The sequence below is a fragment of the Carettochelys insculpta genome, chromosome 5, assembly GCF_033958435.1.
Source record: "Carettochelys insculpta isolate YL-2023 chromosome 5, ASM3395843v1, whole genome shotgun sequence".
NCBI classification, from domain to species: Eukaryota; Metazoa; Chordata; order Testudines; family Carettochelyidae; genus Carettochelys; species Carettochelys insculpta.
In genome coordinates this window covers 75,569,966-75,591,710 of record NC_134141.1, presented here as the reverse complement: position 1 = coordinate 75,591,710, position 21,745 = coordinate 75,569,966, and the positions used below count along the sequence as shown (strand labels likewise).

At 40.2% G+C, this 21,745-nt stretch overlaps 1 protein-coding gene across 5 annotated transcripts; it reads right to left on the bottom strand.

The window, feature by feature from the left end:
- Positions 1–1,477: 1,477 nt before the first annotated feature.
- Positions 1,478–20,096, bottom strand: ARRDC3 (arrestin domain containing 3). Of its 5 annotated transcripts, XM_074995334.1 has the most exons (8): positions 19,625–20,096; positions 15,741–15,822; positions 12,149–12,296; positions 10,814–10,916; positions 10,224–10,480; positions 9,600–9,762; positions 8,638–8,792; positions 1,478–5,244 (listed from the first exon to the last, which is right to left on the bottom strand). In XM_074995334.1, exons 1-8 carry the CDS (start codon positions 19,902–19,904, stop codon positions 5,188–5,190), a joined length of 1,245 nt encoding a protein of 414 aa, XP_074851435.1. In that variant the 5' UTR covers positions 19,905–20,096; the 3' UTR covers positions 1,478–5,187. The 5 variants fall into 5 exon arrangements, with proteins under 5 accessions (XP_074851435.1, XP_074851437.1, XP_074851439.1 ...); XM_074995337.1 differs by lacking the exon at positions 12,149–12,296 and having other exon boundaries at positions 1,480–5,244; positions 19,625–19,644; XM_074995335.1 differs by lacking the exon at positions 1,478–5,244 and having other exon boundaries at positions 8,650–8,829.
- Between the last annotated feature and the right edge of the window lie 1,649 nt (positions 20,097–21,745).

The window sequence follows — 21,745 nt, the reverse complement described above, 5'->3', positions numbered from 1 at the left end:
ACAAAAGAAGGCACTGTACAATCATATTATGTGCCAACGCAGCACTATGTCAGTTAACCATCCAGTCTGAACAGCCCCACCTTACAAAAAGCATAGCTGAGCATTTAGATTTGGCAGATTCTTTCTAAGGAACAGTGTACTAAAGGCATTCCCACACGATCATTTTTGTTGGCAAAACTTCTGCTGCTTAGGAATGGAGAAAAAAAAACACCCCCTCTGAGTGATGTTTTCCCGCCCGTAAGTGGTAATGTACACAGCACTGTTGATGTGACAGCTTCTCTGGCCTGCATAGTTACCCCCGAGTGGGTGTGGTTTTATTAAATCACTGAGGCTGTGTCTACACTAGCCCCAAACTTCAAAGAGAATATGGTAATTAGGGTGTTGGGAGATTACTAATGAAGGGCTGCGCTGCATATGCAGCCCTTCATTAGTCAAAATTTCACTCCCCCCCCATCCCCTGGCAACATCCAAGTGTGAAACTTCAAAGCGCTGGCTTGCATGTAGTGGCGGGCACTTCAAAGTACCCGTGGCTGACCTGTGGCTGCATGCAAGCTGGCACTTTGAAGTTTCACACTTCAAAGTTGCTGGGGGTGGGGGGGAGGGAGGGATTTTGACTAATGAAGTGCTTCATATGCACTGCAGCACTTCATTAGTAATCTCCCAACACCCTAATTACCATGCCCCCTTCGAAGTTCGGGGCTCGTCTAGACACAACCTGAGAGAGCTCTCTCCCATCAGCAGAGCAGCTACACAAGAGACCTTGTAGCAGCCTTGCTCCATCAGTATGGCTGTGCCTTGCAATATCTCTAGCACACACACAGCTTTAGGAACTGAATCTTCATTCTGCTAGAGAATTGGTTTCCATTCTCAGCTTTTTTAACTCCATTTTTGAAGTATAAGACCTTGCTCACTAAAGGGTTTTGAAGGTCACAGAACATTTAGTACCAAAAAAATAGGACGGGGGAGAAAAAAGTCTAGCCCAATCATTTCCCTTAGGCCAAATGATATTTTGATACAAGAGACCAGTATATATTTTGCCAGTTTCATCTGTGTGTGATATGCTGCAACAGGAGTCTATGGCAATGCATTCATTGTTGGAATACTGAGGGGCTTTAGCAGGCAGTATTTAGCAAGCTCTACTCAGCAAAACACAGATGGGAAGCAGGAATTATTAATAGCTTGTAACTGCCCAAAATAAATGAGGTCAGCAAAAGGCACCTTCCCAATCCTAACATTACCATCTGGTGAACTTCCAAATACAAATCATGGAAAACAAAGGGGTCACTCGTTCCCTGCCTCCCCTTCACCACCCGAAACAAAATGTATCTAATGTTTAGGCAGTCTGAATATAAGGTTATTAAGGCTCACCTCTAAACCAGATACAAACTTGGTCTTCTATATAAATGTGTTCTATAAATAGTGTTTTCGGGACAGCAACAAAAATCACAAGAAAAGCCATTTTTTATAATCTGGTAAAGTCAGTAATTCAAGAACCATAATGCATGTGAATGTGAGACAGTCCTTAACATCAAACCATACATTTTGGCACCGCTATTTTAAGGAAAGCACATACACAATGGTTTGTAATGCAGTACATGTTTACTGCAGGACGTTCACAAACTTTCTACATATTCTATGTCCTCACACTTTACGTATGCATGTGCTTGTACTACAGTCTCCCTGACTTTCACTCTCAAACTCTCTCTGGAGGATGCTAAGGTAAATTATCCAACATTTTGAGATCACGTATTCATTTGACATTTAGATATGAGGTGTTTATTTTTGATTAAGCAATGGACATCTTAAAAGCTCAAAAATGATCAGTAAGGTTTTTTTAAAATTTCACTTTGCAGTTACAGCACTGGGAACCACAACAAAGAAACCCTTAAAGAGCCACATGTGGCTCCAGAGCCACAGGTTGCAGACCCCCTGCCCTAAGTGCTACTCATTGGGTGTGTCTACACTAGCTTCCTACTTCTAAGTGAGGATGTTAAGTGTCAAGAGATCATTAAGCTGATTCTCCCTCCCCCCCCAGCAACTTCAAAGTGCTACTTTCAAGTGCCAGCTTGCATGTACTTAGCACCAAAGTGCCTGGGCAACTTCAAAGTCCCTTTACTCCTCAAAACTTCAAAGTACCGTCAGGTTAGCTTTGGCTATATGTGAGGTCGCACTTCAAAGTTTAACATTTTGAAGTGGCCATGGGGGAGAATCAGTTTAATGAAGTGCTGCATACACAGAGCAGCACTTTATTAATGATCTCCCAACACCCTTCTTACCACGCTCCTTTCAACATAGGGAGCTGGTGTAGACGCACCCATCCTAACCCATCACTGATATACCTACATAGTGGCAGCTGTTGAGCCTGAAGCTTGGTGCTTGTTGTTTAAATGCTTTCTCTCACAAACTATTGGTTATGAGCAATTCACATTTTCTAGCTTGTCAAGTGTTTTTAAATCACTTCTCACAAATAATTTTGTAACAAAATGTTTTGTAGCTGTCTCTGTAAAGATCCTCAGAACAAAGGGTTTCTTTTTTTTTTTGTTAAAAAAAACCTTTATTTTCAACAAAGAAGAGTGATAGGAAAAATTAAATTGTTTTCCACTTGTTTTTTCAAAACAGTTCTACTAGGACATATTCAGCACCAAACTGGGGGAAAAAAAAAAAGTACAAACAGCAATAGAATATAATCCATAAAAGCAAACATTTAATATTGCACTTTGTTTCTCTTAACATTTTGGATTTTACTTGTTTTTTCCTAATTCAAAAATCTGGAGTCTATCTTGAATACAGGGCTAACAACTGTGACACTCAAGTTTTACAATATTAGGAATTGACCAATATTAATATAACAAGAAAAAATAATGCCTCTAAAGAATTATGTAAATACTTTAATGGAAACTATTTGACCTTTTTAGAACTTTAAATCTGACCAGTTCAGTGATGAAGAGCCAATTACTATAATAATGGTCAATCCTGCTTATGTCATTTTTCATTATATTGTCGTAAGTATTTTAATGCTATGCATATCCAACAATTGTTCCCTCGTCGTTTTCAAAAAAAAAAATAAAAAAAGGAAAAACACCAAATGCCCTTTTATACCAACAAGCACATTAGGTTCTCTTTTTTGCGGGGGAGGGACATTCACAAAATGGTCACAAAAGAAAAAGAAAAACCACACCCAACTTCCTTATTATCCAGCATATTAGACTGCTTGCTGAAGCCCGAACCCTTTAACTGAATCGCTTAAAACGCGACTCATATTTACACTGGGTTTTTTTCACCCTGTCATTTTTTAAACATGAAGCGTCTTCCATGTTTTGATAAAGGCCACTTATGGAAAAGCCTACTTTGTTTTTAATGAAGCCTTAAAAGCAAGACAACATTCTATCATTCCAACACGCCAGAGACTTAAATTTTACTTTTCAAATATTTGTAACACATAGCATTACATGATAGAATACACAGATTTTAAAATAGCCAATCCAAAGAAAATTTAAAAAAAACAAACAAACAAAAAAAAACACACCCTGTGCTTGATTTCTGAAAAGTTGATATATGAACAGGTTTGCAAATGGAATTCACAAAACTCCTGATATCCACATCCCCATACCTGTACTAATGGAGACAATGGTTCTCTACCCCAGTCCCATATACTCTGACAATTTACCTCTTCCATATTGCGTAAGGTGAAAGTGCCCAGCATGAAGTTTTGTATATAATTTTTATACACTTTATAGTTATATAATGTGGCTGTACGGTTGCAATCCTTTTGCTTGGACTTTCTTTAGGTTCAAGGGCACCCAGGGAATACAATCAGGGCAAAAAAAAAAAAAAAAAAAAAAAAAAATCGCTGCTGGCTATTATTCTAGTACAGCTGGTGATTGATTTTCTGGCCAAATTCCATTTTTCTGAGAGTCTTCTATTGTATTATAATTTTGTAAGCCCTGAAGATAGTCCAGTGATTGTGCACTTTGCTTGGCGTTATCCCACCAAACCTATACTCTTCTTGTACTTTATGCTTTTAGACTAGAGACTCACTGTGTAGATGTTTAGAATTGGTGATTAAATAAATTAATTTTCCCTTTTCTCACCCACTGGTTGAGTAAACTCACTACAGATCATGGACAGGGCATTACATTTTTTAAAAACTAATTTTAGGCTGGCGTATGATGGTGCTGTCTTCTTTTAAGCTTCAAAACTTGATCAGTAACTTCTGAAGTTGCAGAAAGATAAGAGAACGAGGGTGCACGTGTTACTTTTGGCATGTCCCTTCTCAATCCCCCTCAAATAAAAAAAAACTAAGAAAAAAAAAAAGAAAACAGTGCAACATAACAAAAAACACACATAGCATTCCAACAGTTTGGCAAGTGATGAGTTCACCTGAGTTAAGTGATTTAGGCAGTCTGTAACAAAATGCTTCTTTGCGGTAATAGTAGAAAGGCAACAAATTCTTAAAAGAAATCAAGGTATACAATCTTCCAGAAGTCTCTTCTTCTGATATTTTTTTTCCATGTTACTGTTGCTTATCTACTACAGTAGGCTGCAAGACATACAGCAAGAAGGATTGGCTTGAAGGCATTTGATGTTTGTAAATAAATCCACAAGAGGATCCAAGCTGAAGAGATGATACATGATCAGCCTACTAGGACAATTCTGAGCATGTGCATATACAGGTAAAGTTCAGGCTACATTAAATTAAAAGAAAAGTCAGTGCATTTGTCATCTTAAAGTTTTTTTTTTTTTTTCCTCAAAGCTTTCTTTCTGCTCCTTGTCGTGCGGAACACAAACAACTTAGAATAGGTAACAGTCCAGCATAAATGAGAAAAAAGCTGTAGTGACACTGAACCGCACAACGTAAGCAATGCGAATGTGCAAATTTTCAAATCAGAAGAGGACGTCATCCCTCTTTCACAACATGAGTGTTTTTTGACACACATTACTGTAGGCTACTAAGGCTGCTCCTGGTATGTGCCTGTAGTTACGGAACAAAAGCTCAGGTCTTCAAGCATGTGGAGCAGTCCTATGATGTTGTCATTTCAAAAGCATGATCACACTTATTCACTGTTTCACAGGCAAGAGAGCAGTACCACTTCCTTTCAAAGTATGTCTCCAACACTATGCCTTGATCCTCAGCACAGCAGTGATACAAATAAAAATCCAAGTCAACTCAGCTAGTGAATGATTTCTTCAGCGAGAGGGACAAGATGGTCTGTCTTCTGTGGGTTGATCTGGGTTTGGATCAATCTGAATGGAAGGGAAAAAAAGGAAATAATTTTCATTTACAACTCTTTTTAAAATAGCAAAGAATCTAATTCTCAAGTTACAGATGATGTGATAAACTTTGCCCAATCCAAGAGTTACTAGAGTGAATAGAGAGTGCTGATAACGGACTTTAGATCAGTAACCAGTGTTTCATACTGGTACGCATCTAGTACAACCATGGTTAGTTTTGCTTATTTTAAGTGTCGTGAAAGATTATAGCTGTGACCTGATAGCACCATGACTTTAAGCATAAAGAGCTAATCATATGATCAAATAATTATCAGATAAAGCCATTATGCACTGTCATTTCTAATTAGTAAGGTATAAGCAATTTTTACTTATTTGAAATATGTGGACTACTTTGCTTAAAATTGTATTTCTATAAAATAAACATACTCCTTGTTAATAATATAACTGAATATTACTCATGAACTTATACTCCACTGATTAATTAAATACAGAAATTTGCTTGAAAGAATACCAACAAAATGGTCCTTTCACTTTTGGTCAAAAACCACTTTAGAACAATTTGACAGTTAATCAAATTTTTTTCCACTGAGGTGTTTCCAGGTTATGTATCTGAGCTCTGCCTGTCTGCCTCTCATGTTTTGTAACTTACTAGCCTGAAAGAGAAGAACAGTCAGGCATTTAGTTATCTTATAGATAAATATATATTTATCTGTCTTACTGTACAGTATTCCCACCAATCCCTGTATTACCTATGAAATCAATGGGAGTTGGGCACTTAGGACTTTCAAAAATCTCACTTGGTGCCCCTTAAATCTGCTAATCCTGAACTACAATGAAAATACAGCATTCAGCTTATACCCATGATGCATGCTACCTTCACTCCTCATGTGTGAATGGGGATATATTTAGTGCTAATGATAGTTTTCTATGCTTCAACTGTAAGTCTCATTTAAATACCTCTGGAAAACCTGGCTTTGTGCTCCTTTCATGAAAAACAATACCTAAATTCACAGTGGATTGAAGTTCCTGTCTTGGAATCTCTAGCATTACAAATTGAAGCACAGCTGATTGTTAGTGTTTCAGGCATGGAAAATTACTATTCTACAACCTAGTAATGTTACTTTCTTAACATGTAGTATCAAACAGAAGAAGAGCAGCTAAGCAAAGTATGGTTTTTTATTCTGCACAAACAGTTTTTCCTCAAAGACATATAACTCAACAAGCATTGATACTGTCCACTCAGGTGGCATTGAAGAATTCTGTATTTAAGGCAGATTTTGTATCAACCTGATCCAAGCACATCACTTTTTAAAAATAGGCATCCAGTTAAGAAGTCCAATGTGTCAAAACCCTGCATCAGAGGGACTTTGCAGAATAGAAAGAGACAAGCCAAACAACCAGCACTAGCTGGCCTGAGATGGCAGGCAGAAAGAAAATAATCTGAAGGAGATATTGTGGACCTAAACAATGTCAAATGATCTATACAGCAACAAGAAACCCAAGTCAGATAAGTACTTTAATGGTAACCAACCAAATGAATTATAACTGGAATCACAGGCCTAGTGAAGCAGCCACATGTACATAATAATGTATCTGCTTAGGCCTTGCTGATCAACATGGTATAGCCCTTTAGTAATCCAATAAACGAGCAATATGAGATATGGACCACTAGCCTCTCCCTTTCCTACCACACTATGGTTTTTTACCTACTATTGAAATGCCTACAGACAGACAAAGAAGGTACTGAAAAATATAATTTTATTACATAAAGTAATTACAAAAGCCAAATTCCAGAGTAAAACCAATATCCTGGATAATTTAAAAGTTGACTGAATTAGGAAGAGAGTCTGCCAAGGTCCTCTAGGTTCTCAAGAGCTGATACTCAGGAGATCAAGGGCAGACAACTATCACCACCACCAAATATACACCCTTTCAAACATGATGTAAAATGACGACTGCCCCTGATGTAGGCTAGTGAACTTCTTACTTTGGGCCCCACTTTTCATTCCTCCAATTAGCCGTACCCCCTCATAACCTATATAATAAAATCCAAACTGATGGAAATGTCATTCATGCTCATATGAAAAAAAACCCTTTTGGCACATAAGAAAATAAGTATATAGAATGTAAAAATGTTATTGTTATATATATGTGAATACACATTCATAAAAACAACAACATATTTCAACATTTTTAATGAGATGGATGAGGCTGAGACCCAGCAGCCAATCATGCTGCACCCTTATGAAACTTCACACCCCTCCCCAGCGCACCTGCCCCCCCAGTTTACTCACACCTTGCCTACATGATGGGTATAAACTGAACACTGATGGAAGAAGTATATTTTTTATGGTTTAAGATGAGCAGACTAGAAATTACAGATTAAACCTCTAGTCCAGCAAGATCTGTGTCCAGCATGATTTTAGTTATCTGGATGTCCACTTACAATGGGTGTGGCCAAGCTTCCCACAGACTCAAAGTTTGTTTACAGACATTTCTCCTGGCTCTCATTTAGGAGTAATTTATTCCCAAATGTCTTCCAAGAGCCCAGGAAGCAGTGGAAGTGTTGGTAATGCTGACAAATAATATTGCTTTCCTGGGGTTCAGCAAATTCTCTGGTTCGGTACTGGTCAGGTCCCAAGAGTGCCAGACCAGAGGTTCAACCTTTACTAGCGGCCCAAGAGAAACAACAGTAATGAAGAAATGAAGTGATCAAAGAATAATCAGATCACTGCAGTGAGTAATTTGAAAGACTAAGGCATATCTCTTACCCCTACCTATGTTAGTGTCGTATGTGGGTGCTTGAGAGATCAGGAAGAGTCAGGCACCACAACAGAAATGTCCTACTATAGGACTAAGGCCAAAATTTTCAAAGCAAGGTGTCTTAAGTTTAAATTTCAAACCCAAATTTCAAGGCACCTTGAAGTAAAAGCATCCTCATTTTATTTAACAGAAGTGGGCCCGATTACTAAGTCAGCTGCACTAGTGTAAATCTTCCTCAGTCAGTGAAATAAATGAAGTACAGTACGGTCTCAATATTTGCGAACCTAGGGTTCACGAATGGCTGCTCCAGGGGCCCTGGGGCAGGGAGCGCCGGCAGCCGCTGCTTCCCGGGGGGCTCCGGGTGGGAAGCACCAGCAGTCGTGAGCTGCCATATCTGCAAAATTCAACATTTGCAAGGGTTCCCAACACAGAACCCTCACAGATGCTGAGACCCTACTGGGCTTCAGAATTATATAGTGTAATAAAAGCAAATATTGTTCCATGTTTTGTTTTTCATTAGTGGTTTATATAAATGTTCAGGTAGTGGAATACACACAGACATTCTCATTTTCTATCTATTAATAACCTTTTTCACTAGAAAGGAGACTGCAAACACGTAAAATTGCATTTTTGTTTACTTACCTCTGAATAGAGAGGTGGAGGCAGAAAACGAAACTCCTGGATGTATGCAAATAATGGTCCTTGAAGTGCCCTCTCAAACTCATCACAAGCAGCAACGGGTACAAGGCTGGACTGCCTTTGCTCCTCTGTGACCACTTCTGCATAGCTAGGAGGTGCTGTAGGGAAAAGGTACACGCAGTTCGAACAACAGTTCTTATGCATGTCAAAATACATAATGACAAATATTAAACATCATAATTTTCACTAGACAGAAATGTTCAGCAACAAATATTCAAATGGTTTTGTGTGCAGAAACAGTCCATAAAAAAATTCTCCACACCTTAGTATAAACTTATCTACTTTGGCTTGACTGCCTCTGTAAAATCCGAACAGGAAACATACATGTTCTGTAGATGGGAGGGCCACCTTGCATTCCCCTGGATCACACAAAGGAGCCCTGTGACCTAGGATTCATATAGGGAGCTGGTCTGAAGACCACGTAGACCAAAGGATGAAAAAGGGATGGATATAAATGTTTCCCTCCAACCTCCACCCACCTCCAATGAAGTGGGAAATACCCATAAAAAGGCAACATAGACAGTTACCTTTCACCAAAACATCTATTACCAAGAAACATGGTGTCACCGTGGCAGCAGAGATGCACTGTCTGAGACAGAAGTACTCAAATGCCACACAGATGGCCCTATCCTTCCATGCATCCTATGCACTATTCCATGGAACCTGCCAGGTGCTGGGGCAGACAGGACCCAACTGCCTTTCTGGATTGAGGGGGAGAGAAAAAGGAACTCTAACTGTATGAGATGTGGAGGAAATCTCACTAAGGTGTAAACCTTGATTTCCTTCTGTCCTGTCACATTTATCATAGGAGTATATTATCTGGGTCCTAATGAATCAGTCAAATGTTTATCATGCTAAAAATCAAAAGACCAGTGAATCGCTTAGGAGTTGTATTGTCAAATTACCTTCAAGTCTCTCATGCAGTGTCAGACCAAGCCAGTTCATGTTCATGCTACACTGGCTGCTTACACTTGATGTCCTGCTGCCAAATGGATGTAGCGGAATAGTACCAATGACAAGTGGTAAATTAAGGAACAAATCCATTGCTCCAGGAATATCAACATACACCTAGGAAGTGACAAAAAGGCTATGATTAAATGCTGGAACAGCTGTCTTTGGTATGCAGTGTGAGCTCTTTGTCGGACGTAACGAGCTACATGCAGATCTAAGATCCACATGGGATTGCTTCTGTTCCTCCTCCAGCTCGATTCAACCAAAATAAATGGAAGCTGAAGAGTCATTAGCTCTGAGCATTAGAGCCCAGCTTCACAAGTGTTCTGCTTACATTATATATCTGATCGCTGATAAGTATATAGGTTAAAAATTTGCCATGGTTCAAACCAATCACCCTTAGTAAATTTCCTGTTGTGATGTGCACTTGCAACTATTCACTATAATGCAGTGAGGATTTACTGCTGAAGATACGTAGGTTTACTAGAGAAAAATATTAAGTTTATTTCAAACTTGGGTATGTGTCTTCATAAAAGTGATTCAGAAATGTGCTTTGGGACAATGAGCATTTTACTTACCATTAGTGAGTATTCTACACGGATTATACTACAGTCAAGGATAGATGGGGAAACAGGAGGGATTTTCAACTGTTTGCCATTCCAGGTCTCCGTCTTCCCAGAGGACAGGGATTCTCCACGCAAGTTGGCAACAAGCTGTTTTACTTCCTTCATTTTTCCTTTGGCATAGAATGCCTGTGTTTGGTAAATGGCTGCCTTTGGCACCACCATGCGGGAAGAGCAGTTTTCAATCTCAGCAAAGATCTGAATTGATTCACCTGGAAGAAAAGAGAAATTCATATTGTTTCTGTATTATTACACAGGAACGCAATAACACTCTCAGCAATCCAAACACAGTTACAATGGGCCAGATGCTGCTCTTACTGAATTTACTGGCAACAGACCCAATGAGTTCAACAGAATCATGCAAAACATAAGGAAATATAACAAAATATGCTGTTTATGTACTGTAACAAGCTTGAAGACAGCTACCACTTAGTCTATTTTGATTAACAGCATACTCACAAGTACTTATTTATATAAGGCCATACATGATAAAGGGTACTTAGAAAAAATAATTATTTTTTTCCTATAACTCGTCTGTTACATACCTGGGGTGTAGCCCTTCCTTTCTATTTTGGCACTTAAGGATATCGGGCCTGAGGTACAAAACCAACAACAGAGAGTCTTTTCTTTTGTGCCTGCTTGGGGTGACTGCAAAGAACAATAGACACCCAGGATTAAGTTTGGGTTCAGTGCAGAACAAAAATAGTTCTACAGATCTTTACATCAACACAGAGGAATAAACAACTCCGGCTGCATGTTCTTACTCATGAGAATAGGCTAGTTCAGTTTAACGCATTATCAAAATAAAACAAGCAATTTCTATCTTAATGCCATTGCAGCACTTGCGGTGGCAATTAACCAAAAACCTACCCCAAGTCATGCTCATCCTCAACTCTAACCTAAATTTAAATTTGAAATTACTGTATACACAACAGTGGCTTTTTAGCCCCTATATCCAGAACCTGCTGTCAAGGTAAAGTTTCCACTTAATAATCTGTAATTAAGACACTGTTCCACATTCCATTTTACATGAATATAAAGAATTAAAACCAAACCCTGACTATTTTAAATCTTGAATATTAGCATTACCTTTCCCTTCACACTGATCCTACTGCCATTTCCATCTAAGTCAATGGTATTTCTGTTGTTGCATTATATGAGACCATGGTTAAAGGCCTGAACAAAAGCCCACCAAATTCAACAGAAATCACTCCACTGTACTCAGTGGAGCTTGGATGAGCACCAAGTCATCTAAGAAAAATCCATTTTTTTCCAATCCATCCACAAAAGAAACTGATTTCAATGGACTTTATTTTCTGCCCACATTTGCCATTTGAGCAAAGGGGGAGGTGGCGTGGGAAAGGATTTTAGGCCACATTGAAATGAGAAAACCTCTCAGATCTTAATGAGATGTCTAAAGTGAAATAAAATTTAAAGTAAATATTCTTCAGAAGTGTGATAATTTCTCCCCGCTGGTAGACAATATGCATACTGAAGTTATGAATAATGCACTGTAGCACACTTTTACTTTGCATGTGTCAGTTCGCAGTCTATTGTGGAAAGATTCACAAGAGTAACACTTCTCAGGAAACCAAATTATTCTTTATTAAAAATTGATAATACAATTTTCTCTTGAAAGAGAGATTTGATAGTTTATCATGTATTCAGTTCACAGCTGAAATTAAATATAGGTAATTTAAAGATAAACAACTCCAAATACTTGAAGTTAGCTTTCAAAATGTCAGCTATTCTGAATAGTTCAAATGTGGTATTTGAAGTATAGCTGCAGTTTAAAGAGCATATTAGTAAAAATTGAGGATTTTGATTTTTTTTTTGGTTATGCCAAAAAACAAACAATTAGTAATTCTGTCAATTCTTACCAGTAATGAAGGAGTGTTGATATCTATATGTTCAAAGACTGTAAATTCCTTCTTTAATTTTACTGGTAAAAGCCAAGGCCTGTGCAATTCGGCTTTCACCCAATAGCGCACACTGCCATGTCTGCCTTCGAATGAGGTAGCAAGTGGTCTGTGCAGGACACAAAGGTCAAAACTGAGTAAGTCTTTATCCTCTCTTTCAAACAGAGATACAGGTAGCTGATCAAAGTAAGTATCAGTAAGTTGTATTGAACTGTTTATGCTTGAATATGCAACAAAGTTATTTGCAAACTTTTCCATATTTCAAAAGGGATTAAGTTTGGAAAAAAAAAAATCTATGTAGTTTAATTTTAATTCATCATATAGTTATGTCAAAATTTTCACTATTACCACAGGAATTTTGCTGGAACATGCCGTCAGGATACATATTCCCTTTAAACTTGCAAAAGGCTACTTTTAAATCTGAAATATATAAAGTTCTAAGACAAAGTAACGATAACCGTTTTAAAATTAAAATAATTGTTATCACTGTCTGTGACAGTTCTAGTTTCTAGATTAACTATTCTGAGTACAGTTAAATTATCTCTCCGTTTCCATAGTGTCCAATTCCTCCTGGCCTAGTAGTTGCCTAGAGCTCAACACAGTGTAGTTTAGACAATCCAAAAAGCTACCTTACCAATCCCCACACTCATTCTACACTGTAAAATAACTAAGGACCTCAAATCTGAATTATTCTGATGATTTCTGCATTGTACTTTTATATGTCTGCAGTATATCCTAAGACAGGGGTCAGCCATCTTTGGCTCTCAGCCCATCAGGGTAATCCACGGCAGGCTGGAACACAGTTTGTCTACATCGAACATCTGCAGACAGAGCTTCTCGCAGCTCCTAGTGGCCACAGTTCATCGCTCCCAGCCAATGAAAGATGTGGGAAGTGGTGCAGACTATGGGGACATGTCCTAGAACTTCACACAGAAAAGAGGAGTTAAACACAGCCTTATGAAGTCCTCAGGTACTTTCTTCCAGCTTGGTTTTACACCTTTATCTGCACATCTGAAAAATGCACTTACTTCTCTTAGTACTACACTCATCCCTTGCTATACAAGCTCAACTGGTTCCCAAATTTCTGCTTGTAGGCAAAAACTTGTAAGAGAAACACTAAATTCCCATTAAAATACACGTAAAAGTCTGATTTGTTCCAAGTGCTCGTAACTCAGCTGAGTGGCAGCATGTGGCACTGCTTTTGAAAGATAAGTGAACTTTGGGTTGGGGCGGGGGGGGCATGCTGGGGAAGGGTAAAGGCGGTGGGCAGGCTGGGGCCATGAGTGGGAGGGAGGGTTAAAACCTGGTGGCAGGCTGGACCCCTGTGGTGGGGGAGCGGATTAAGGTTGCGGTAGGTTGGGTCCAGAAGGAGGGGTTCAGGCTGCTGCGAGTTGGGTTGTGGGGCAGGTGTATGTGTTCAGGCTGCTGCAGGTTGGGGCCTTGGGATGGGTGGGGGGAGGGGGTTCAGGCTGCAGCGGGTTGGAGACGCAAAGCCGGTGGGCGGGGGTTCAGGCTGTTGCGGGTTGGGCCTGCAGGGCCAGCGGGGTGTTCGAGCTCCTGCAGGTTGGGTCTGCAGGGCCGGTGGGGTTTCAGGCTGAGGCAGGCTGGGGCCGCGGAGCCAGCAGGGGTGTTCAGGCTGCTGCAGGTTGGGTCTGCAAGGCCAGCGGGGTTTCAGGCTGCCGCAGGTTGGGGCCACGGGGAGGCAGGGTGTTCAGGCTGCTGCAGTTTGGGTCTGTGGGGCTTCAGGTTGAGGCTGCGGTGAGTGGAGTAAGGTTCGTATTAGCAGGGGGAGTTCACTCCTCTAGTGAGCAAAGGCAGGTATGTGTGTCCCTCATTTTAATGAGTACTCATGAAGTACAATACTCGTTTAATAAAGGATGAGTGTATTAAAAATCCAAATTTAATGAATTTATCCATCAGTCCTGTTTCTCAACATAACCCTATTTAGCAGCACTTAACCACTGAGTTTATATAATTTCTTAGTCTATCTTCACACCTTCCACTTGCTATACTAAGTTAGCGTTCAGGCTTACATTATTATTTCTCTCATTCTAGTTTTTCCATCAAAAGCTTATTTCAAAGTCGCTTTTAAGACATTAACGCAGAGGGGAAAAAAAGACTTTTACCAATCCTTGTATATACTATTTGTCTTCTTCCCTCTCAATCTCCTACATCTCCAAACTATAGCACCATTGGTTTTGATCTCCAGTCTACTACTCAGGATATTCATCTATATCATGTATTCTTCCTCATCAGTTTACTCAAGTCTAGTCTCAATTACAGAATGGAAAACTTTTTTTTTGGCAAAATAAGAACAGGATTTTGTGAAAACGAGGAGTCCTGTGGCACCTTATAGACTAAGTTTTTTGGAGCATAAACTTTCTTGGGGAAGACCCACTTCGTCAGATGCATGCATGGATTTTGTGAGAACACAAGCAGAGTCTGTACAATAAAATCTGACAGATTTCAGCCACAAGAGCATTCAGGATATTGGTAAACGAGGTTCTCAACTGAATGCTCAGCTGATTTTCAGACTACTCGTAGAGTGTTGTTTCTGAATATGTTTCTAGTCATAGCATTCTCAGTAGTGTCACAGTAGTCCAACCGAGCCTAAACAATGCTGAACATCTGCAACTTCCATCAAAGCCAATGAGAAATGCAGGATCTCTGCATTTCTCATAATCAGGCACTTTATTTGTTTTAATAAGGAATACAGAATATCCTATCTTTCATGGAATTTAGCCAAGATTTTCCTATCTCAATTACTTCTGTAATTTTGATATTTGTCTCCTCCTCTGCTACTGTTCTTCCTGATCTCTTATAATTACTCTCTCTCTGTCATTACTTAATATCCACTGATATTTGAGTTAAGCCCAAGATGTTGAACCCCTCCATATATATGACCAGATTTTATATTTGTATGTATATTTCGGCCTTTTTTAAGAGGCTCTATTTCCTTAGCTCCTGATTACATTTTTATTAAAGTAATAACATTGCTTGGCCTAATGCTGTTCCTTGCTATCCATCCATCTTGTTTTCACTCTGCTTTTTTGGAATACATCTCTTTGCCCCATTTACTCGTCTAAATGCTCAAAAGGTCTCTATCCCCACTTTATCACATTTGTTCCAAATAAACCCAGATTAGTATTATATTCTCTTCTTCTCACTAACTGTGCTTATCTACCTGGCTCAAGTGGCACATTGAGTCAGCTAGAAGGAAACCAAACAACACTGCAAGGTCCAGCGGTCAACTGGTCTTTCTATCCACTGTACAGGGAGCAAAACATTGCATGTGATGATTAAATGACACACGTTACACTTGTAACAGGTCACAAAAGGAAAAGATTCCTGTCCTTCAATCAATAGCTCTAATTTTCAAAATGTCTACACTAAGAATAAAAGCAACCTCTTTAATAGTTTAATAGGGCTATATCCTTGTGGCATGTTTTAGTGCACTGCCTACTAGCATAGAGAAACTGATTTTTTCTCATAACAGCATTTATTTTTGTAACTATGTATTTCGTATGGCATTGGTATTACATACGGCACTTACGTCTGTGGAAGCTCAAAGCTGAATGCATATTCGTGCCTTCCTGAATGAATAGTGTTGAGGCCTTCTTCAGAATTGTCATCATCTAGAAAAGGAAAAAAATATATATATGTTACACAATTTTTAACCATTTTACAGACCAAAATATATTACATAGGGTTTCTTGCTTGTATTTTATGGAATTAACACCTGAACTCTCAATGGTGGTATTTCTTACAAAGATAAAATTTATTTGGAGTCAGTGAAACAAAAGGTTGTTCAATACACACAGCACATTTAGAATCCATGTACATATTATCCACAATTTTTATAGTGAATATCCTGACGTGAACATAGACTTGGATATAACTATTACAATTCTAGAGTCAAACTAAAAATAAATATTACAAAACTATAATGGTAATCACTTTTCAATGGAATTTCTAGAGATGTAAATGAAATTGAAACAAAAAAGCAATCATGTAGCACTGTAAATCACATTGGTTAGTAATATTAAAAAACCAACCCCGAATTATAGTGACTATGGAGTCTGCACCAGAAGATTAAATTTAGCAATTCATCTCCTGTTTATTTCCTACCTAGCAACAGACTTCAGAAATTAGATGCAAAAAATATCCTGTGCTGTAAAAAGAAACATGGAAAGTACCAGCAACATCAAAATGTGTGGAAGCAACTACAAAATAGTCAGCATTGTTTCAAGCCAACTCATCAGAGAGCATCAGACAGGTATTCAGGGTAAATCAGGGACTTTCCTCAGTTCAAGATAAGTTGACCTTCCTTGTTCTTCGCCCTGGTTAGTCTGAAGTCCTAGCAAATGGTATTTAATTGTGAACTATATTAAACTTGAGAAAGTCAAATTGTCCATTTTTAGGGGAGTCTATTAACACCTCAGTGCAAAAGGTAACAATAAATCAAATATGTGAGCGGGTGGATTTATCTCTATTCACCACTGTTTGACTGAGAGCCCCCACTCCGCTGAAAAGGGGAACAGAAAAAGGATCTGTTTTGTTAAGATATTTGGTCGTATCTATCCATCCAGCCCCCCAAAGTGGCTGCACTCGAGACTTCACTTAACCAAGGCAATTCTATGAAGGTGTGACAGCGACAGGATCAGCTCATCTAAAGCTACTGCGGGAGATTTATGCACATCTCCAGCATGCCGTGTCACCGCCCGGGCACCCAGGCTCTTCCCAAGGACATTTCAGCCTTTATCCTTTGCTAGCTTTTAATCAGTTTCTGGCCCTTAAGTTTCTCTCCTTTTCCCCCTTTCTGCCAGCTCAGCACTCCCATTGAGCCGCCGCAGCAGAACTGTGGTAAACAAGTACTGAGCTGTCAATCACAGACCAGACTGGAGCAGGAGAGGACCGGCCTAAACCGGCGCGAGCAGCTCCCCAACCAGCCAGCCGCTCATATACATACAGTATACATTACAGCAGCGCCTCCCCCGCGCGCAACCCAGCGTGGCAGGCCGGGGGAGCCGCCCCTCGCCGGGCCTTCCGCCTCCCACGCTGCCGGCAGTGGCTAGTCACGCCGCATGGCTCCGGCCCGGTGGGCCGCCCAGGTACCCACCGCCGCCGGCATCGATCGCTAACCTACAGAGCGCACGAGGGCGGGCTCATGTACCCCTCTAAAGCCGGGACCACCGGGCGCTGTCCTGCCCCGACCTGGCCCCGCGGGGCACGGGACTCAGGACAGAGGCTCTCCACGCAATCCTGCCTCCACCCAGCCGCCCGGCACCGGGACCAGTGGCTCTAACCGGGGGAATCTGCCACCCTCCGCCCAGCTGCAGGAACAGGGCGACGGGCGGGCGGAGGGCCCGAGCCTGCGTCCAGGGCGGAGCGGCCAAGCCTCTCCGCTCCCTGGAGACAGGATCGGACCCCAGACGCTCCCGGGAGTGCAGGTTGTGTCCCGCCAGCGGGGAGAGGAGCCAACCCAGGCAGCACCGAGCGAGCGGCCGCCGCCCACACCCCCTTTACAGCACACGTTGCGGCCCAGGTGGCGAAGCCCCTCTCCCCCTCCTCCGCCCTGTCCCGCTCCGCCCGAATTGCCTCCCTCCAATGAGCGGCTGGCATCGCCTTAGCAACAGGCTAACAAACCCCACCAGTCCAATGGCTGGGGGAACACTGGGCGTGGCCTCTGTTACCAGGCTAGGCTGAGAAGTGCCAGAGCTAAGTCATTGAAACTCCCTTTTTTTCTCCCATTCGGCATCAGCGCCCGGGAGCAGCAGGCTCTGCGTGTGCTGCAAAGGGAGCGGATGGCTGAGCTGCTACAAGCTCACAGTACAAGCGAAGGCACAAACTGCACCAGAGTGCGCTCATCTACAAGTGCTTCTCATTTGAAAGCTTCAAATCTACTCCACCTTCCCTACCAGTTTCCCGTCCAAATAGAGATATGTGAATGGGACTAGTGGAGAGACGCTTAAGATAAATACACGTGCAAAGTCTTAAAACAGCCAGTGAAACCGCTGGACCGAATTTGTTCCTGCGCCCTGCTCTGATGCATGTATTTTTGCACCTGTGATATAGGTGGGGGTGTGTTTCTGGGCTAAATATAGGGGAGAAAACAAATACACTTTGCATGGATGAAATGTTTGCACGATAGGAAAATAAAAATCCTTTTACGTATAAGGCTCTATCTACTTCCTTCCACCATAGTAACTGAAACCTTTTTTATGACTGTAAAATACTCAACTTAAGAGTCAGTGCAGCATCCACTATGTAACTTATCCACTGATATATCTTAAGGAAAGGGGAAATGCGCATTCATCTCTGCAGCAAAACTACTGCATATTAATGTAAAAAAAAGAGACAAGCCGAAAATTACATAAACTTAACATCATTTTCTTGTGCTAGGAATTAAGTCATCGCCGTCACCTGACGCGTGTAAACCAATCTGCTGCGAGGAGAGAATGAGCACCCCCTCCCTCTCCCCAGTACTGGTCCCAAACAGGATTGAACCGCTTCTAACAAAGGGTGGAAACTTCAGAAAAACAAGCTTAGTGTCTATACTTCCACTATATAACCATTCAAACAATAGAAGAACGATCCTTAGATCCATTTCTCTCCTGAAAATGCTTTTTCCTAACCTAAATCAGATCCTTTTCCACAGTACTTTTCATTTTCATTGGGGCTCGACACAGGAGGTTTCATTGAATGCAGGTTGCAGAACTCCTTAACTTAGAAAGGGTTGTCTGGTTATACAATAATGGACTCTACATGGCCTTCCAGATAGACTTCTTTACAACTGTCTCACTGACAAGGTGTATTTAAAACAAGCATAATTTATTTTACTAACTTTATAAGCCAAGGGGAAAAAAACCACACGTGGAATGCTGACTGCATATGTCAAAATAAACCACATGGAATCCTTTATCTGCCAACAATTATCCATCCTTCTAGGGTTATCATACATAATTTGAAAACTGGAATTGTTTACATGAAGATCAAAAACAGTTCTAGGTATAAATACTGAGAGAATTAATGACGAGATTACAAAGATTAAATCATTTACGTATCTGATTTCTGATTCCAGTTTTTCTTAATATCTTAAGAGAAGCAAAAGCCTTTTAATGTATATCAGTTCCATAGGAAAATAGTATTTTTACATTAAAATGAAATCCACATGTATTGGAAGTGCGCATGAAAGAGACTGTTTAAGGACAGGTAGTTGGAAAGTCTTGTGTGTAGGCACTTTGCAGCTGCATCTCAGTACAGTTTTAATTGGAAAAGTCTATATAAGCTAACGCTCAAAAAGTGGCACTGTACTTTTACTTCCGTATATGCTCCGGCTTTTAATAACTATACATTAAAAATAAATAGGTTGTAATAAAAAACTCTTGTATCCAAAATGATTGTCTACAATATTGTTGTTATAATAAAATGACTTACCTCTTTCGTGCCCAATTAAGATGTCTTTGTGGTTGAAATATTCTACTTCTTCAGTGTAATTCTGTGTGTAGGCAGTGTTGGATCCAGCATTTCTAGATTCTGTCCAGCGTACTTTTGCATGTCCCCGTGCATGAATTTTAAGGGATTTTACTCTAATTTCCCCAGTAACTTCTAAATTGACCCTTCCAGAGACTGTGTCCCCACTAGAATAGACGGGGACATTGCTGTCATTGAGACAGTCAAAGCTTATTGTCAAACTCTTCACCTTTCCCAGCACCATGTTTTGTAACAAAGTCTATAAAAATATATTGTAAGAAAAAAACAGCAGAAGTCAAGATCTCATATGAAATGGGACCTTCACTTAACACTGATCAATAACTCCGCCATGCAAAAAGCTTGCCGGCAGGATCAGTGTATTCTCTACAAACACTTCATTGGGATTACTAAAAAGTAACAGCACTAGACGCTGCGCGCAGCTCTGTGGTCTCTGTACAAAGACGGGTTGGCTGCAGCCTGCCAGCTCACTTAAGACTAGCTTCGTGAAAAACAACACCACTGCGCATGAGCGGGCTGCTGCTGCCTCTCTTCCTTATAGGATAGGTGTAGCACAGAAGACGAGCCTGCTGTAGAACAGAAGCTGGTGTCCTCTCCATTCTCTCTCTCCCCCGGTGTGCTCGCTACCACAAACTCGTTAAACAATCTTTGCAGATTAGTTCCAAATGGCTTCTAGTAGCAGGCATGCAGCATTATACTATAAGGACAGGGGGAAGAATAGGCTGGGAGCCAGTGCTTCAAATATCTGATAAAGAACATAGCCACAAGCTCAGACCTCCTAGGGCATTTGCTTTGGAGCAGTGTTGTGCTGGAATGGAGGTGAGGGAGTTTGGACAGAAATAAGGCACATATTGGGGGATTTGGGAAATCCTTCATTCCCAAAGAAGGCATTTTCATTTAATTTACTGTATCTGGTGCATTCCCGAAAGCAAAATATTTGCTCTTCAAAGTATTTCAGTGAAGTGGAAATGGAAGTCCATCTTTCAAGAATGGTTTAGCACCAGCCTGAAAGTTGGATGAACTACACCAGTTTCAGTGAAATCCCTCTTCCTTTTCTGCCATTCCATTCAATCTGATTCTGGAGACCAAGAGACATGCCCCCACATAATTTCAGTGTATTCCACAGGAGATTTCTCTGCCCTCTCCTGCAACATTTTTTTAAGTTGGTATTTTACAGGAAAAAAGGAGGGGGGAGTTTAGCTTCATACACAATTATGCCAATTACAAGAAACCACCTATCATTTTTGTTCAGATTATTTCCACTAATGTGTTTTATGCCACGGGCAGTAAAACAGCTGAGTTTAAAACCCTCCAAAAGGTTGGCATGAGTACATATCAGACAGTATTTTTTTAAAAATAAAGATTCTATGAGAATTCATGCAACCTGATATGTATATGAAAGAACAAAAAGTTTACGGGCTTCTAAATTATGCAAAGCCTTCCATATAGCTTGTCTGGATTATAAAAATGTAACTAAGAGACTTTTTAAAAAATAAACAAAAACACAAATATCAGGTACCTGAATTAGTGCAACTGGAAATGTTGTACAAAACAACTTATTAAACATGCAGCAAGGTGAAGTTTGTTTTGTTATATTTTAGATCTGTTTTCTGGAGGGTGTAGTGGGGTGATACTGTTATTGCTTAACTAATTGGCCAGATTAAATTAAAGGCTGTACCTTTCTTTTTCAACTTCCTTGTTTATTGAACTAAGCAATTCAGTATGATATATAATTTAAACAGTTAATATTAAACAGATTAATAAGTGTTGCTAATTATGGGTCTGTAAATTATGTATCTCAAATGAAGCTTAGGGAAACGGCTTTGCTTTGTACCATTGTGCCTATATTATTTTCTTAGAAAAGTCTTTCAAATTTTCCCTTACAGTACACCTGATGGAAATTCTCTTGCATTTTAGTCTTCCAGTCTCATAATACATTTTATGTTTCTGCACCATCTTGTGGCAGATAGGGGGAACTTACACAGGCACTTTGCAATGGTATTTCATCCTTTCTGACACTCTGTGGTTTTCTTACCTTAGTCCCAAATATGTGTGCAGATACTCCAT